Below are 16,551 nucleotides of genomic sequence, written 5' to 3' on the forward strand. Positions count from 1 at the left end.
AGTAAAAAACAGCTCCTTCTGTATCAACATTGGCATGTAAAAAGTCTTGTCAGTGCTGAGAATTAACTTCCCTATAATTAACTTGGAAACCTCCTTACATCCCTTGTAGATATCAATCTTACTAACAATTACTTCATGCTTGAGGACTTGACTTCCAGACAATTAAGGGTAACAGCCAATGATGATGATGATGATGATGATGATGATTATGATGATGATGATAAATCCAATTATGTCAGCTTTATAGTCTGGACATGATGAAACAGATATCCTTCGCTACCTCTATCATCATATCTGCTAAAACCTTTTTTAGCTGCAGAATTATCTTCATGAATATTGTGAACCACTTCCCTTTCTGCACAGACCAACACTCCAGTTCTCACAAAATGAAGAAATTATCAGTAGCACCTTCATACCAGCAGCTGCCATTTGTTCAGTGTAAAGTACTACTTATTTCATAATCTAGGGCTGTGTAGCAGATCTGTTGTTATGCTAAGTTTTAACAGTTATGCTAACAACCTTATCACTGTCTATAAACTTCAGAGTTATCTTAATGACTTTGTCCATGTACAGAGCCATTTCTTACAGTTCTCACTCCCAGAATTCCTCTGTCAAATGCCTCAAATGAACTTCCCAGATTACCAAGTACTTCAACATGGAATGGTAAACGTATGTGGGGATATTGATACCTACGACCAATGCTATCAAGGACTGCAAATCTGTGACTTGATCAAAGGCGGCAGTGTGTTCAGAGCTATGTCTTTGAATGGACATACATCTTGTATTGTGCTTGTCAATAAGCTGTGTTTCTATGTCATTTTTCCCCATCTCGTTATTGGTATTTTCCTTACAGTGAATTCTAGGAAAGTACAACCACAACACATGAATTTTCATTATGAATGGCCTACCATGCATTAAGAATGCAGCCATCTCTTTTGCGAAGTGCACCAACAGTGTAACTACTGCACCACAATGTTAAATAATGCACCCAGCACTGCAGCAATCACCATGCCATGACAATGGCCAACAACAGACAAACTATTGCTAGACTTTGAACAAGATGACTCAGTGAATTCATAAGCCAGTGCTGCAAATCACCATGTGCCAACTGTGTCTAACAGTGAACTATTTCATGAAACTGTCTTACCTACTGCGGTGTGAGCTTTGCTCGAACATTTGCACATTCTGCATTCAGTTACTATCCACATCAGTGTGTACTGACCCATCAAGTGGAATTCACCACTAACTGTGATATATTTTGCAAATAGTCCACACCTTCTGCTCCGTTTAATGTAAAGTGTCTGAACTCCTGCCTGTCTCACATCTGCCGACACAAACTGTAAGGCGTGCCGATGCACTGGATTCTGCATTCATTACCTCCTGTGTTTTCAACACTGAACTGGCCAACTATGATCGCACCGCCATTTGGACGTTTACATTTGCACAAACTTTTGTCTCAACTGAGAGTATCACCACTAAGAACAGAACAGCCGGCACTACAGTTTGCCACTGCTGAGCATATATTCAGTTCACTAAATATTGTCTATGACAACATCAAATACATCAGGCTCATCAGTAAACTTGAGGAACATACTGACTTAATCAGTGATGTCATCTTGTCATCACCTGCCAAAAATAAATACAACACATCTATGACAGTGCTGTTGCAAAGACTATAAAAAACACAGGAGGCACAATTACAACAAGCCCTGCAAGGTGAACAACTCAAAGAAAAGATGCTGTTGCAACTTTGGCACTGTCTACACCCCACTGTTGACACAAATCTCATGACTACTGCCACTTTGTGGATGCTCTGGATTGTCAAACTACTGGAGCAGTTACAACTACCACTGACACTACATGAAACAGAACAGCTGGAGCAACACTTGGCCACTGCCAATAGGTTGTTTATGCTATTATATCACAAGCACAGTATCAACCATGAAGCCACAGAATCCGCACAACACTATATAAATTGGCAACCCCACCCACATGGACAGACAGAATTGAGTGCAGCCAAATTCCACCAACAGTGACATCACTGCCACTGCACAGCGGCAGATTGCACATGGCACCAACCGAGCATTGAACAACACAACAAAGACTGTGGCAGCTGATTCAAGATTACTAGCCTGCTGGTATCACACCAGTTCAGCATGCCACATTCAAACACTGCGTCTTGTGCTATCTCCCAAACTGCAAGCACGAGCCATTTTAGGTGCACCAGCTCACACAACTACATCAAGTCGTCACCAACCACTAAATGTGTTACAAACATGCACCTTCTTGCACACTCATTGAGGAGGCATGTTATACATCCTTGATCTCAACTTTACTGAATACTTTCTCATCAACATTGTTCCAATATCAGCACCATACCACAAAATGACACTTCGACAAACATCACACTATCACTCCAACTGCATGCAGCCAAGAACCCCATGATCAGAGTGCAAGGATCCATGGCATGTAATTTACACCTCTCAAATAAACACCAACTCACATGGACATTCTACATCACTGATGTCACTGAATGTGTGTTGAGCATCAATTTTCTCACCATTTCCAATGAGTCTGACACAATGGCACAGGAACTTCTCATAAACCATCAACATTATGACAACTGCTGTGCCAGTAACAATGCGTTCTGTGCAGAAAATGCTTCCCTATTTCAATGTATCAATGACACTTTGACCACCATTATATTAGCACAGGAACAGCTGCAGTGTACTTTGTTCATACATGGCATTGACCATTGCACAGACACACCCAAATACACCCCATGCCATCTGACTGCACCTCATCATCACTTCCACACAGCTCGAAGATTAGTACTATACAGTCTGCTTCAACCTGTGCACTGGCTCTGCTTCATTCTTCAGACCCACTCAACACTAGCAACCATAACATCTGTTGGGCATAAGCATCATACCCACCTACAAACCTACCACTAAAAAAAGGTCCAAATCTGTGCCCCACACCAGCACCAGTTATAGCACAGTCCATCATATGCAATTACATCAACTACCACTGAGAAACGCTCCAACCATGACTCGTACCCATGCCAGTCAAGGTATAGTTGGTCACATGCAACTGCACCTCTGAACCCTGAAATCCAGCCATGTCCACGCCATACGTCTCATCAGTTGTCATCCCCACAAACGTTATCCCTTCAGTGCTCTGCACTAGGAAGGGAGGCAGTGACCTATGACCAATGGTAGCAAGCGAGGACTGCAGTACCTGTGACTTCACAAAAGACACAGTGTTTCTTGTACTGTGCTTGTCAATAAATTGTGTTTCTATTTCGTCATTTCCATCTTCTTACTGGTGTATTTCTACCACCTCATGGAGAATTCTACTAAATGTCAACCATATGACTCAGTTAGGATCAGGAACAGTACCATCTCAAGCTATACAAAAAAATAAAGTCTTCTCAATAAACAGTAACATGACATCACAAACAACCAACCTTCTATTACCCACTCAAACTCAACAACATTCTAACATATTCTTCACCCTACGGTTCCTGTCTGTGTCAGACCTTTCCTGAGCAATCTGCAACACCAGTTATTTCACTCCTGCTACTATAAAGGTGATACTCATATTAGAAATCACTGTAAGGCCTGTCAGATCACTTGTAAACATTATAAGAACTAGAATGCAGAACTAGAATTTCAGTCCTGCTACTACAAAGGTGATACTCATATTAGAAATCACCGTAAGGCCTGTCAGATCACTTGTAACCATTATAAGAACTAGAATGCCACAAAACATACATAATCCTATGAATATATATGAAGATGGTATCTGTTATTTCGGACATGTCCAAAGGAACAGATATACCATTGATGACCATGCAGCTCATTAGAATGAAATTACAATGAAATGAATACCCCTAGTTGCATATAGGCGTTGATATAAGTCTATGGGGACAGTTGAAAATGTGTGCCCCGACCGGGACTCAAACCCGGGATCTCCTGCTTACATGGCAAACACACTATCCATATGAACCACCAAGGACACAGAGGATAGTGCAACGGCACGGACTTATCTCTGGCATCTCATCTTCATATATATATAGTTAAGGCTCACCAGCCATTTGACCAACTTCTTCTGTGTGGATGCACAAATAGTGCCCGAACTCTTACAGGAATCTGCAAAAAGCCGCGAGTAATGAGTATAATGGGCAGGAACACTATGAATATAGTGCGGTACAATGAGTTGGGAATGGGGGTCACATGAGAGGCGTGTCAGAGATATGTCCTTGCAGTCGCATTATCCTCTGTGTCCTCGGTGGCTCAGATGGATAGAGTGTCTGCCATGTAAGCAGGAGATCCCGGGTTTGAGTCCTGGTCGGGGCACACGTTTTCAACTGTCTGCGTTGACTTATATCAATGCCTGTATGCAGCTAGGTGTATTCATTTCATTGTAATAATCCTATAAAGTCAAATAATTCCATGATGACAAAATTGAAGCAGTGAAAAATAATCAAGGTGAATGAAATATTATTCACCCTACACTACTGACAGTTGAAATCTACACCTACTTCTACATCTACATTTACATCTACGTACATACCTTGCAAGCCACTAACTGCCTTAATGTCTCTTACAAGCCGTAAGTTCTTTTACCTTATCTTTTGTGGTCCTTTCACGAAATGTACATTGGCGGAAATAGAATTGTTCTGCAGTCAACTTCAAATGTCAGTTCCTCAAATTGTCTCAATTGTGTTCCTTGAAAAGAACTTTGCCTCACATCCAAGGTTTCCCATTTCAGTTCCTGAAGCATTGATGTATTTCTGTATTTCTCGTGTGGTGTCTGAACCTCTGAATTGCTTGGATGTCATCTTTTAATCCGACCTGCTGCAGATCGCAAATACTTGAGCAGCACTCAAGAATGTGTCACACTATTTCTCTATATGCAGTCTCCTTTACAGATGAATCCCACTTTCCTAAAATTCTCCCAATAATCCAAATGACGACCATTCACCGTACCTACTACAATCCTTATATGCTTATTCTGTTTCATATCACTTTGCAACATTACCCCTAGATATTTAATCAATGTTACTCTGTCAAGCAGCACACACTAATGCTATATTCAAACATTATGGGTTTGTATTTACTGCTCATCTGCATTAACTTACATTTTTTTATACTTTTACAACTAGCCACCATTCATCTCATCAACAACAAATTTCATCTAAGTCACCGTGTATCCTCCTACAGTCACTCAATGATGACACCTTCCCATACTCCACAGCAAACAGCTGCATGTGGCTGCTCACTAGGTCCACCAGATGTAGAAAATAACCTTGCCTCTGATTAACACTTGCCATTCAGCACACTGTACTGGGTTCTGTTTCTTAATGAGCCCTCAAGCCACTCACACATCTGGGTACCTACTCCATATGCTCATAACTTCATTAACAGTTCACAGTAGAACACCCTGTCAAATTCATTTCAGAAATCTAGAAATATGGACTCTGCCTAGATCATGTGAGAAAAGGGCAACCTGAGTGTCGCATGAGTGATGCTTTCTAAAACCATGATGATTTGTGGACAGAAGCTTTTCATCTCAAGGAAAATGACAATTGACATTTCATCTACAGCAAGAAATCTGACTGGAAGACAGTATCCAAACTCTCTGAGAAGTTTCATGTGATCATTTAAAAAAGGAAGGTTCTCATTTGCAAAACTTCATAATAACACAAAGTCAACACTATATTCTACATCTAATCACCACAGTCATCTACAAAAAAACAGTTGAATTTAAGACAATTGAGATGCAAACCACCACTGTGGTATGAAGCATTCAGCAGGTTGTAATGTATACAGAACAATAATATTAATTCTGAAATCTTTGTTGAGCTTTTACAGAATGCTCTCAGTAATCACATAATGGCTGATAAAATAAGGGATCTGTTGTTGTTGTTGTCTTTAGTCTAAAGAATGGTTTGATGCAGCTCACTATGCTACTCTACCCTGTCTAACCCTCTTTATTTACAAATAAACTAAACTAAACTATACTCCTCTCGAACAGGACATGAAGGTCCAATGGTACTGACTGGCCTCCTTGTCACCCTCAGCCCATAGGCGTCACTTGATGCAGATATGGAGGGGCATGTCCAGCACGCCGCTCTCCCAACTGTATGTCAGTTTCCAAGACCGGAGCCGCTACTTCTCATCAATCAAGTCGCCCCTCAGTTTGCCTCTCAAGGGCTGAGTGCACCCCGCTTGCCAACAGTGCTTGGCAGACTGGATGGTCACCCATTCAAGTGCTAGCCCAACCCGACAGTGCTTAACTTCGGTGATCTGACGTTACTGTATTCATCCCTCAGTCTTCCCCTGCAGTTTTACTCCGTACACTTCTCTCCCCTACAGATCAGTAATCTCGTCATACTTGAGGATGCATCCTATCAAATGATCCCTTCTTTTAGATAAGTTGTGCCATAAATTTCTTTTTTCTTCAACTTGATTCATTATCTCCTCATTAGCTACTTGATCTACCCATCTAATATTCAGTATTCCTCTGTAGCATCACATTTCAAACACGTTTATACTCTTCTTGTATGAACTGTTTATTGTCTACATTTCTCCTCTGTACAAGGGTTCAATCCAAACAAATACCTTTAGAAAATACTTCCTAATACTTAAATTTATGTTACAAGTTTACAAATTCTTCTTTTTCAGAAATACCTTTCACGCTATGGCCAGTGTGCACTTTATATACCCTCTACTTCAGCCACAACTGGTTATTTTGCTCCCCAAATACCAAATCTCATCTACTACATTTTGTGTCTCACTTCCTAATCTAATTTCTCCAGCATCACCTGATTTGCTTTCACTAAATTCAATTATACTTGTTTTCTTTTGTTGATGTTCATCTTATAATCTCTTTTTTAAAACACTATCCATTCCATTCAGTTGTTTTCCCAAGTCACTGGCTGTCTCTTTTTTATTTCTTCTCTCCAAATTTAAATTTACTCCAAAAATTTCTCCTTGCTCAATGTACAGATGGACTAACATGGAGGATAGCCTCATGCTGCAGCTCACTCTCTGCTCAGCCACTGTTTTCCTTTCATATCCTTCGAGTCTTATAACTGCAGTCGGGATTTCTATACAAGTTTAAATAACCTTTTGCTCTCTGTATTTTATCTCTGCTACCTTCAGAATTTCAATGCTGCCTTCAGAATGTTTCTCCACATCTACAAATGCTATGGACGTCAGTCTGCCTTTATTTAACTTATCTTCTAAGATAAATTATGTGGACAATAATGCCAGGCATGTTCCTACATTTCTCCAGAACCCAAACTAATCTTCCCTGAAGGTGGTTTCTATAAATTTTACCATTCTCTTGTAACTAATTTGTGTCAGTATTTTGCAACCATTACTTATTAAATTGATAGTTCAGTAATACTCGTATTCACATCTGTCAGCAGCACTTGCTTTTTTTGGAACTAGAATTATTACATTGACCTTGAAGTCTGCAGGTATTTCGCCTGTCTATGTATCTTGCACACCAGGTGTGTTAACCTAATTAAAGCTCATTATTTTTTTGTGTAAGGAAAATTTGATAAACACCTTGATGAACTTTTTTTATTTAAACCTAAGTATTTTAGGAGTAAAGGAGACCACTCATCAAAAAGCAGAAACATGGAGCCATCAACATGCACAATTACCCCCACCCACACACACACACACACACACACACACACACACACACACACACACGACATCGCACTGGCTGGATGCACACTGCATGTGCTGTTTTTGGCAGGTGGACTAGGATGATGTGGGGGTTGTGTTGGATAGGGTGGGTAGAGGGAGAGGGAGAGTGAGGCAGCAGGCAGGGGGGAGGGTTGTGGGTGGATGGCTGGTTGCTGGGAGGGAGTCAGCCAGAATGCTGGCTAGGAATCCTTGAGGGAGGTCAGCAGGTGCAAGAGTACGATGTGTGATGCACGGTTGTTGAAGCCGGTGAAGAGTTGCACACGCTGAAGGTGACATGGGGATGTGAATTGGGAGATGGTGACAGGATGGAGGATGGGGACACTGTTGGGTGGAGGATGTGGAGACAGTGGGTTACTGGAGATTGAGGCCAGAACAATTACGGTAGTGAAGGAGTGTTGTAAGGGTAACTCCCATCTGCATAGTTCAAAGAAGCTGGTGATGGAGGGGAGGATCCAGATGACCTGGGCTGAGAGGTAGCCACTGAAACTGAGCATAGTTGTGTTTAGCTGTGTTGTGCCACTGCATGGTCAACTGTGTTCTTGGAAAAAGTTTGGTGGTGGGCATTCATCCTGGTGGACACCTGCTTGGCAATTATACCAACATAAAAAAGTGTGCAGTGTTTGCATTTGAGTTAGTATATGACATAGATGCTTTCAAAGATGGCCTGAGCATTGATGGGGAAGGATGAGCCTGTGACAGGACTAAAGTGGGAAGTGCTGGATGGGTGGATTCGGCAGATCTTGAACCTTAATCTTCCACAGTGCAAGAGGTTGGGAGTGGGATGGCATATGGATGGGTTAGGGTGTTGTGTAGGTTGGGTGGGTGATGGACCACCATTTTAGGAAGTGTGTGAAGAATCTTGGGTGGGATGTCCATTTATTTCAGGGCATGGTGAGAGATAATCATACTCCTAACAAAGGATGTGGTTCGGATGTTCTGTGTGTATTGGACTCTAGCCTAAAAAAGCTAGGAAATTTTCTTTCTTTTTTGTGTGTGCCCACTGACAATGCTTCTGCTTAATGGTCCGTGGTCTCCTTTACTCCTAAAGTATTCAAATTCTTTCAGAACATTCCTGCAAAATTTTATTTTAGCCTAATGCTCAAATTCTGCCAAAAACTCTCTTCTTTCACCTTTCTATAGTAAAATTAAGTTATGAAATTGTAATGTACTGTGATTTCAGTGACTTCACTGAATAGCATGTGGTATGTGCATATAATAACTACTGACCAAATATTTCATATCTAATGCAATATTAAAAAGAACAGCAATATAATTTTATTTTAAAGTAACTGCAGAGGTGTCCAGGCATAGTAATAAGCAAGAAGAAAGTAACTAACAGAAAAGAATACAAACAGCAGAAATCCCATTAGATGACAAAAGAACTAAGACAATAATTTCTAGAAAAAGAGAATCAGTGAGGTGCAATATCATTTGAAAGTATAATCTGGTACTTCTTTTTAATTTTTTGGGTTATGAATAGCAGTCACAAACTGGTAAATATGTGAGTAATACAAATTGGCATCAAGACAAATGCCAAAACTATATTAAAAATGTTTGCTTTGTGTAGTTTTAATAACAGTGATAATTTTTTGTAAATGGTTTTGTATGTGAAAGTATAACTGAAAAATGAAGTTCATGGGTTAAAAACTGTGATTAATGTATAATTAAATATCACACATCTACAGAGGCAACCTGTTGATAAACCCCAGAAAGCAATGGCATATTTACAGACATATAAGAGTCAGTGAAAAGCACTATTACAGTTAAAAGAAAGAACTTTGTACTATCTGCTGGAACTTTTTAATGTAATAAAAACCTGTGTGACTTACAGAAAATAAACTGAGCATAGTATGTCTTAACATGTAATAAAATGTATGCTCTGCTGAATACGGAAATCATTATGAATAAAAGTTTGTGTTAAAAACTCTTCATCCTCTGTCTTTGAGGAATCTTTCATCAACTTCTTGACAATAATTTCTTGAAAGACATTAATAAACACAATAAGTGCCAGATAAAGAAACTTATAGCACGAGTATCTACTTATAGCATAATTTTAACAATGTAAGGGAAACACAGATTGATACTTATCGTACAATGACACGTTAAGTTGCAGACACGTACAATTAAAAGACACTAATGCAGTAGCTTTTAGCCACAACCTTTGTCAGAAAAAGAAAGAGAAACATGTACACACATTCACTCACATATGCAAGCACACAACACGCACGCATGACCACCATCTCTGGCAGCTCAGACCAGAACGCATGCCAGTCGCATGTGTGTGATGTGTGCGTGTGTGTGTGTGTGTGTGTGTGTGTGTGTGTGTGTGTGTGTGTGCGTTTCTTTCTTTTTTTGATGAAGGGTTTTTGACGAAGGCTGTGACTGAAAGCTAATGTGTAAATGTCTTTTAACTATGTCTGTCTGCAATTTAATGTGTCATCTTTACAGTAAGTAGCACTCTATCTTTTCTTTACATTGTTGATATTCCAACCTGGAGTTTCCACTGTTTGATCTAGCATAACTTTGTTTCAGTTAGTGTAGCAGATGCAAGCTGTTGAGATTGCTGCCTGATGAAGGCTTATGTAGCAAATGACACAAATCTCATCTTTAGTATTAAAAGAGCAGAAAAATTAATCACATCTTTTGCCAATAAGCTGAGTAACATTTTAAGCTATTTGCACTCACATATATCAAGAGACAGTTACTAAGAAACTTTCTTTTATGACTAAAAACTTTTGATTCAGCACGAAACTTTCGCTGTTTCAAACATTAGCTGATAAATCTCACAACTAATAATGCACAATTAAAAAAGATTTGTCTTTTCAATTGTTACATTTTTTTTCATGCATCCCACTGAGGTCATGTTTCACTTATTTGAAAAGTGATGTTTTTGCTCTCTGTGCTAATTATATCATATGGGAAAATGCTGTTGTCTATATGATTGGAGGGAACATTTTATTTCAGACTGGTTGATTTGGGGGAGTGGACCGAACAGCAAGGTCACACACCACCATTGTAAACTTGATGAAAAAAGTTGGAAACAAATATTCTTGTCTTTGTTTTTCTTTGTTTTATGTTTGCTAGAACCAGATTCTATACTGTGCTTTTAGCATACAAATGATAATACTTAACCATCTAACCAACCTAGTACATTTCAGAGAGATGTGTAGCTACAAGCAAAATGCATTATCAACATTTGGGCACCTGAAAATGACAGGATTCTGCCAATATTCATTACATCAACCAGTTTTGGCAATGAAAGAGTGAAGCAATTTACATGTGTAATTTTGCATCATCTTTGCAGACCTCAACAAGGTCCACTATAATATGGATAAACCAAATAAAATGTGTTGCCACAGCTACCACAATTGTCAACTGTGAATAAAATGGCAAATGTGATTCAGAAATATTTGTGAATTATTCTTCCAGTACAAATATAGTTGTTTCTGATTTGTTTATTTTAGTTGTGGTTCAAATGCTACGAGAAGCATACATCTGTTATCGTGAAGGAGAATTTGAGAGTTGTTAGATTCTCAGCACATCTCCAATACAGCATACACAAAATATTTTCAAACTCATGTAACCATGGACTAAGTGCTTTAAATGGCACAGAATTTCAGAAAGGAACTAATCGTGGCATGCACTTCCAGTTATATGAGGAAGATAAGAAGGTAATGCACAATAATTTTATTACCAAAATATTTAATAGACAACAAAACAAAAACAAAAATCACAAACGAACTTACATATTTTACCCACTTTTCCACATAGCCACCTATGATCTCAACACATTTCTCCCATCATGGAACAAGTTTAAATATGACCTGTTCACAGAAGTCTGTTTGATCGGAGTACAGCCATCTGCCGACTGCTGATTTCATTTCCACATGTGTCGCAAAGTGTTGGCTGGCCAGGAATTTCTTTACGGGACCAAACAGATGAAAGTCCAGTGGTGCAAGGTCCAGATTGTATGGTGGATGCTGGAGCACATTCCACTCAATTTTGGGAATTTTCTCATGAACAGGAGCAGCAATACGGGGGTGAGCATTGTCATGAAGAAGTTTGACACCATCTGCATCAATGTTGTTGCGTTTGTCATGAAGGGCACAACGCAGCTCAACTAAAGTTTTAATGTGGGCTGCAGCATTCACAGTGGTGCTGTGTTCAACAAACTCCACCAATACCACACTGCGCATATCCCAAAACACTGTCACAAGCACTATTCTAGCAGAGTGACCCACTTTGAATTTTTTTTTCATACTGGGGAACCAGTAAGTTTCCACTCCATTGAGCCATGCTTGGTTTTGGGCATCTAGTGGTATGCTCATGACTCTTCAGCAGTGATGGTTCCAGAAAGTCATGTCCTTCTGCAACATAACACGTTAACTGATCCAAGCTTGTCATCATTCCCTGCCCCTTTTGGTTTTCCCTCAGGTTCTTAGGCACCCAGCAAGCACTAACTTCACGAAATTTCTATGTGCCATCAACAATATCATACACTGCACCACAGGAAATGCTGAACTGCTGTGATCAATCACAGTCGCGCATGCTGGTTATTCAAAACTGCTACCTCAGTAGCACCAACATTCTGTGGGGTTGCACCTGTTACCAGCAGCACTCTATCTATGGTTCACACAGCGCTCCTGCAAGAATGCACACCACCTGGAAACATTTCTACAGTCCATACAACTCGACCCTGTGAATTTCACTTAAGTTTCAGCCCTTTGGCCCATATATCAAACCACACTTCGCTGATCTTCACACGTTCAAGACAGTAACATACTCACCATGTTTGTTTCGTAGTTCAGGCTTCTCTTGCTAGAGCTGGATATGAAAACAAAATACACTTTGTAGTGAAAACTTCAAACTACATTGTCATGAAATTTCAACTTCCTGCTGCTATACCAGGGGAGAAAAATTATTCTGCATTTCTTTCCAATCCTCCTCATATTTAAGCTACTGATAACTCTTCGTGTAGCTTAATGACAATATTATGAGAAGAAAAGTTGCAATTCACCATACAATGGAGTTGCTGTGTCGCAGACAGGCACAACAAAAAGACTGTCAAACAAAGCTTTTGTTCGCGCGCACACACACACACACACACACACACACACACACACACACACACATGGTCCAGTTGGTCGAAAGTTTTGTTTGACAGTCTTTTCAATGTGCCTACCTGCGACTCAGCATCTCTGCTATATAGCGAGTAGCAACTGTCCTTTTCATAATAGTGTCATTATTTCATCCAGGATTTTCCATTGTTTGATATTTCTTATCGTTTACTAACAAATACAATGACAATTCCAAATGAAATAACTCTTTTACAAACCCTTTGGACTCTGTCTCACTCTTGATCTTATCATTAAGCAGATCTCGAAGTCGAACCATTCGGAGCTTCTCACGTCCTCTGCAAGTACAACATATCACTGTAACAATAAAGTTTTTGAGACAAGGCTAAAAATGTGTTTCATTTTGCTAGTGCAATAGACAATGTTTCACCAAGAACCAACAGTTAAATAAATTAAAGTGATGTCACTATCATTTTAAAGAAATGGCAAAGACAATGTTCGCGACAACCAATAAGAAAGTTACTATAATATAATGAAGAAAGTCACTGACAGTATAGGTGATCTAAATGATTAATGGAAAATCTCATATAAAGATGTGAAACAAATACTAACAAAGAGATAGAGTGGCTGGCCAGTACTTACCTCAGCTCAGTACAGCCGATAGATACACATAAAACAGAACCGAAAATTACATTCCTAGCTTTCGGAACAAATGTTCCTTCATCAGGGTGGAGAGAGGGGAAAGAAAGGGAAGAAGGGAAAGGAGATTCAGTTACCCACAACCCAGGCTATGAAGCAACAGGGAAAGGAAAATAGGGAGGGTAGCAAGGATGGAGGCATGGTTGTCAGAGGGAAGCCAAAGATATTCTACTGTAAGTACTGTGCCAGCTTCAAACCAAAGAGGATGCATACAGAAGTAAAGAGGTATATAGTATAAAGATAAACACAACTATGTAGGATGAAAAGATGCGTGAATGGTTAAAGAGGAAAGGGAAAGAGGAGAAGACTGAAGAGTAAATGGGAGTGAGGTTGTTTAACGTAGGTTCAGTCCAGGGGGATGGCGGGATGAAAGGATGTGTTGGAGTGCAAGTTCCCATCCCCGCAGTTCAGAGGGACTGGTGTTGGGTGGGAGAAGCCAAATGGCACATACGGTGTAGCAGGTTCCTAGGTCCCTAGAATTATGCTGGAGGGCATGCTCCGCTACTGGGTATTGGGCATCTCCTAGGCGGACAGTTCGTCTGTGTCCGTTCATGCGCTCAGCCAGTTTAGTTGTTGTCATGCCGATGTAAAAGGCTGTGCAGTGCAGACATGTCAGTTGATAAATGACATGTGTAGTTTCACACGTGGCCCTGCCTTGAATTGTGTATGTTTTACCAGTAGCGGGGCTGGAGTAGGTGGTTGTGGGGGGATGCATGGGGCACGTTTTGCAGCGGGGTCGGTTACAGGGGTAGGAACCGCTGGGTAGAGAAGGTGGTCTGGGAATATTGTAGGGTTTAACAAGGATGTTACGGAGGTTAGGGGGGCGACGAAAGGCAACTCTGGGTGGTGTGGGGAGAATTTTGTCAAGGGATGATCTCATTTCAGGGGTTGACTTGAGAAAGTCATATCCCTGGTGGAGTAATTTGTTGATGTTTTCGAGGCCAGGATAATATTGGGTGACAAGGGGGATGCTTCTGTGTGGTCTGGGGGTAGGAACATTGTTGTTGGACGGGGAGGAATGTATTGCTCGGGAGATCTGTTAGTGGACAAGGTCTGTAGGATAGTTGCGGGAGAGGAAAGCACTGGTCAGTTTATTGGTGTAATAGTTGAGGGATTCATCACTGGAGCAGATGCGTTTGCCACGAATAGCTAGGCTGTAGGGAAGGGAGCGTTTGATGTGGAATGGATGGCAACTATCAAAGTGAAGGTACTGTTGTTTGTTTGTGGGTTTGATATGGACAGAGGTGTGGATGTGAGCTTCAACAAGACGAAGGTCAACATCCAGGAAGGTGGCTTGGGTTTTGGAGAAGGACCAGGTGAAATTCAGATTCGAAAAGGAGTTGAGGTTATGGAGGAAATTAAGGAGTGTTTCTTCACCATGAGTCCAGACCACAAAGATGTCATCTATAAACCTATACCAGGCCAGGGGAAGCAGCTGTTGGGTCTTCAGGAAAGCCTCCTCCATGCGGCCCATGAAGAGGTTGGCATAGGACGGAGCCATCCTGGTTCCCATGGCCGTTCCCCTGATTTGTTTGTAGGTCTGGCCTTCAAAAGTGAAGTAGTTATGGGTGAGGATGGAGTTGGTAAGTGTGATAAGGAACGAGGTTTTTGGAAGATCTTCGGGTGGGCGTTGGGAGAGGTAGTGCTCAAGGGCAGAGAGACCATGGGTATGTGGGATGTTGGTGTAAAGGGATGTAGCATCTATGGTGACAAGAAAGGTTTCAGGTGGGAGAGGAGTGGGAATGGATTTGAGGCGCTCTAGGAAGTGGTTTGTGTCTTTGATGTAGGATGGGAGTCTGCGGGTGATAGGTTGGAGGTGCTGGTCTACCAGAGCTGAGACACGTTCGGTTGGGGCTTTGAAGCCTGCTACAATGGGACGGCCAGGATGGTTCTCTTTGTGGATTTTGGGTAGTAGGTAGAAGGTAGGGGTACGTGGCTCAGGTGGAATGAGTAAGTCTATGGAAGCCGTTGTGAGGCCTTGTGAGGGACCTTGGATTTTTAGGATTTTTTGCAGCTCAGTCTGGATGGAGGGAATGGGATCCTGGGTAACAGCTTTGTAGGTTGAGGTGTCGGAGAGTTGACGCAGTCCTTCTGCCACATACTCCACACGGTCAAGTACGACAGTTGTGGAGCCTTTATCCGCCGGGAGGATGACAATAGAGTGGTCTATTTTCAGCTCCTTAATGGCACGGGATTCAGCTGGGGTGATGTTGGGGGTTGTCGGGATGTTCTTCAAGAAGGACTGGGAGGCAACACTGGATGTGAGGAATTCCTGAAATGTCTGCAAGGGATGGTTTTGGGGGAGGGGAGGAGGATCCCTTTGGGAAGGCAGTCGGAACTGTTCTAGACAGGGTTCAACACTGGGTCTAGTATTTGGGGGCTGTGTTTGGGTAGTGAAGTGATATTTCCAGTTGAGGTTCCGGGTGAATGAGAGGAGATCTTTAACCAGGCCAGTGTGGTTGAATTTAGGCGTGGGACTAAAGGTTAAGCCTTTTGATAGAACAGATGTCTCTGGAGGAGAGAGGGATCTGGATGAGAGGATTAGGACTGAATTGGGACTAGTGATATGTGACATTTGACTGTGGTTATAATTGAGATTTGGTCTGTGTGGGGTATGTGCTGGGATGGGGAGATTGAGTAGGGTGGCTAGGCTAGGTTTGTTGGCTATGAGGGGGGTTTGTTGAAGGTTCTGTTGTGGTTGGTGTTTGTGATGGATAGGGAGAGGGACCCCACTTCTTAGGTGTTGCACTAGCACTGTGGATAGTTTTTTCAGGTGGTGTGTGGCATGGAGCTCAAGTTTGCAGCTGGCTTCTAGGATGATGTTCCTGAGTGTGTTCTCCAAGCAAGGGTTTGAGAGGTGAAGGACTTTGAAGAGAGATAGGAGCTGTTGGGAGTGGTGGTTACATGAAGTAGTGTAGAGATTCAGGACAAGTTGGGTAAGGGCTAAGGATTGAAGGTTCTGGAAGTCCAGGAGAGACTGGTGGAAGGAGGAATTGCACCCGGAGATGGGAACTTTTAAGGTAAGCCCTTTAGGGATAATTCCAAAG

General features: G+C 41.4%; 1 protein-coding gene across 2 annotated transcripts in view; it reads right to left on the reverse strand.

Moving 5' to 3' along the window:
- LOC126161452 (calpain-5-like) overlaps nt 1-16,551 on the reverse strand; it is a 323,178-nt gene that overhangs the window by 118,984 nt on the left and 187,643 nt on the right. For both annotated transcript variants that reach the window (XM_049917273.1, XM_049917272.1), the window contains exon 7: nt 13,066-13,143. In XM_049917273.1, coding sequence (XP_049773230.1) covers nt 13,066-13,143 — 78 coding nt within the window. The remainder of the gene's footprint in view (nt 1-13,065; nt 13,144-16,551) is intronic.

The sequence above is a fragment of the Schistocerca cancellata genome, chromosome 2 (assembly GCF_023864275.1).
Source record: "Schistocerca cancellata isolate TAMUIC-IGC-003103 chromosome 2, iqSchCanc2.1, whole genome shotgun sequence".
NCBI classification, from domain to species: Eukaryota; Metazoa; Arthropoda; class Insecta; order Orthoptera; family Acrididae; genus Schistocerca; species Schistocerca cancellata.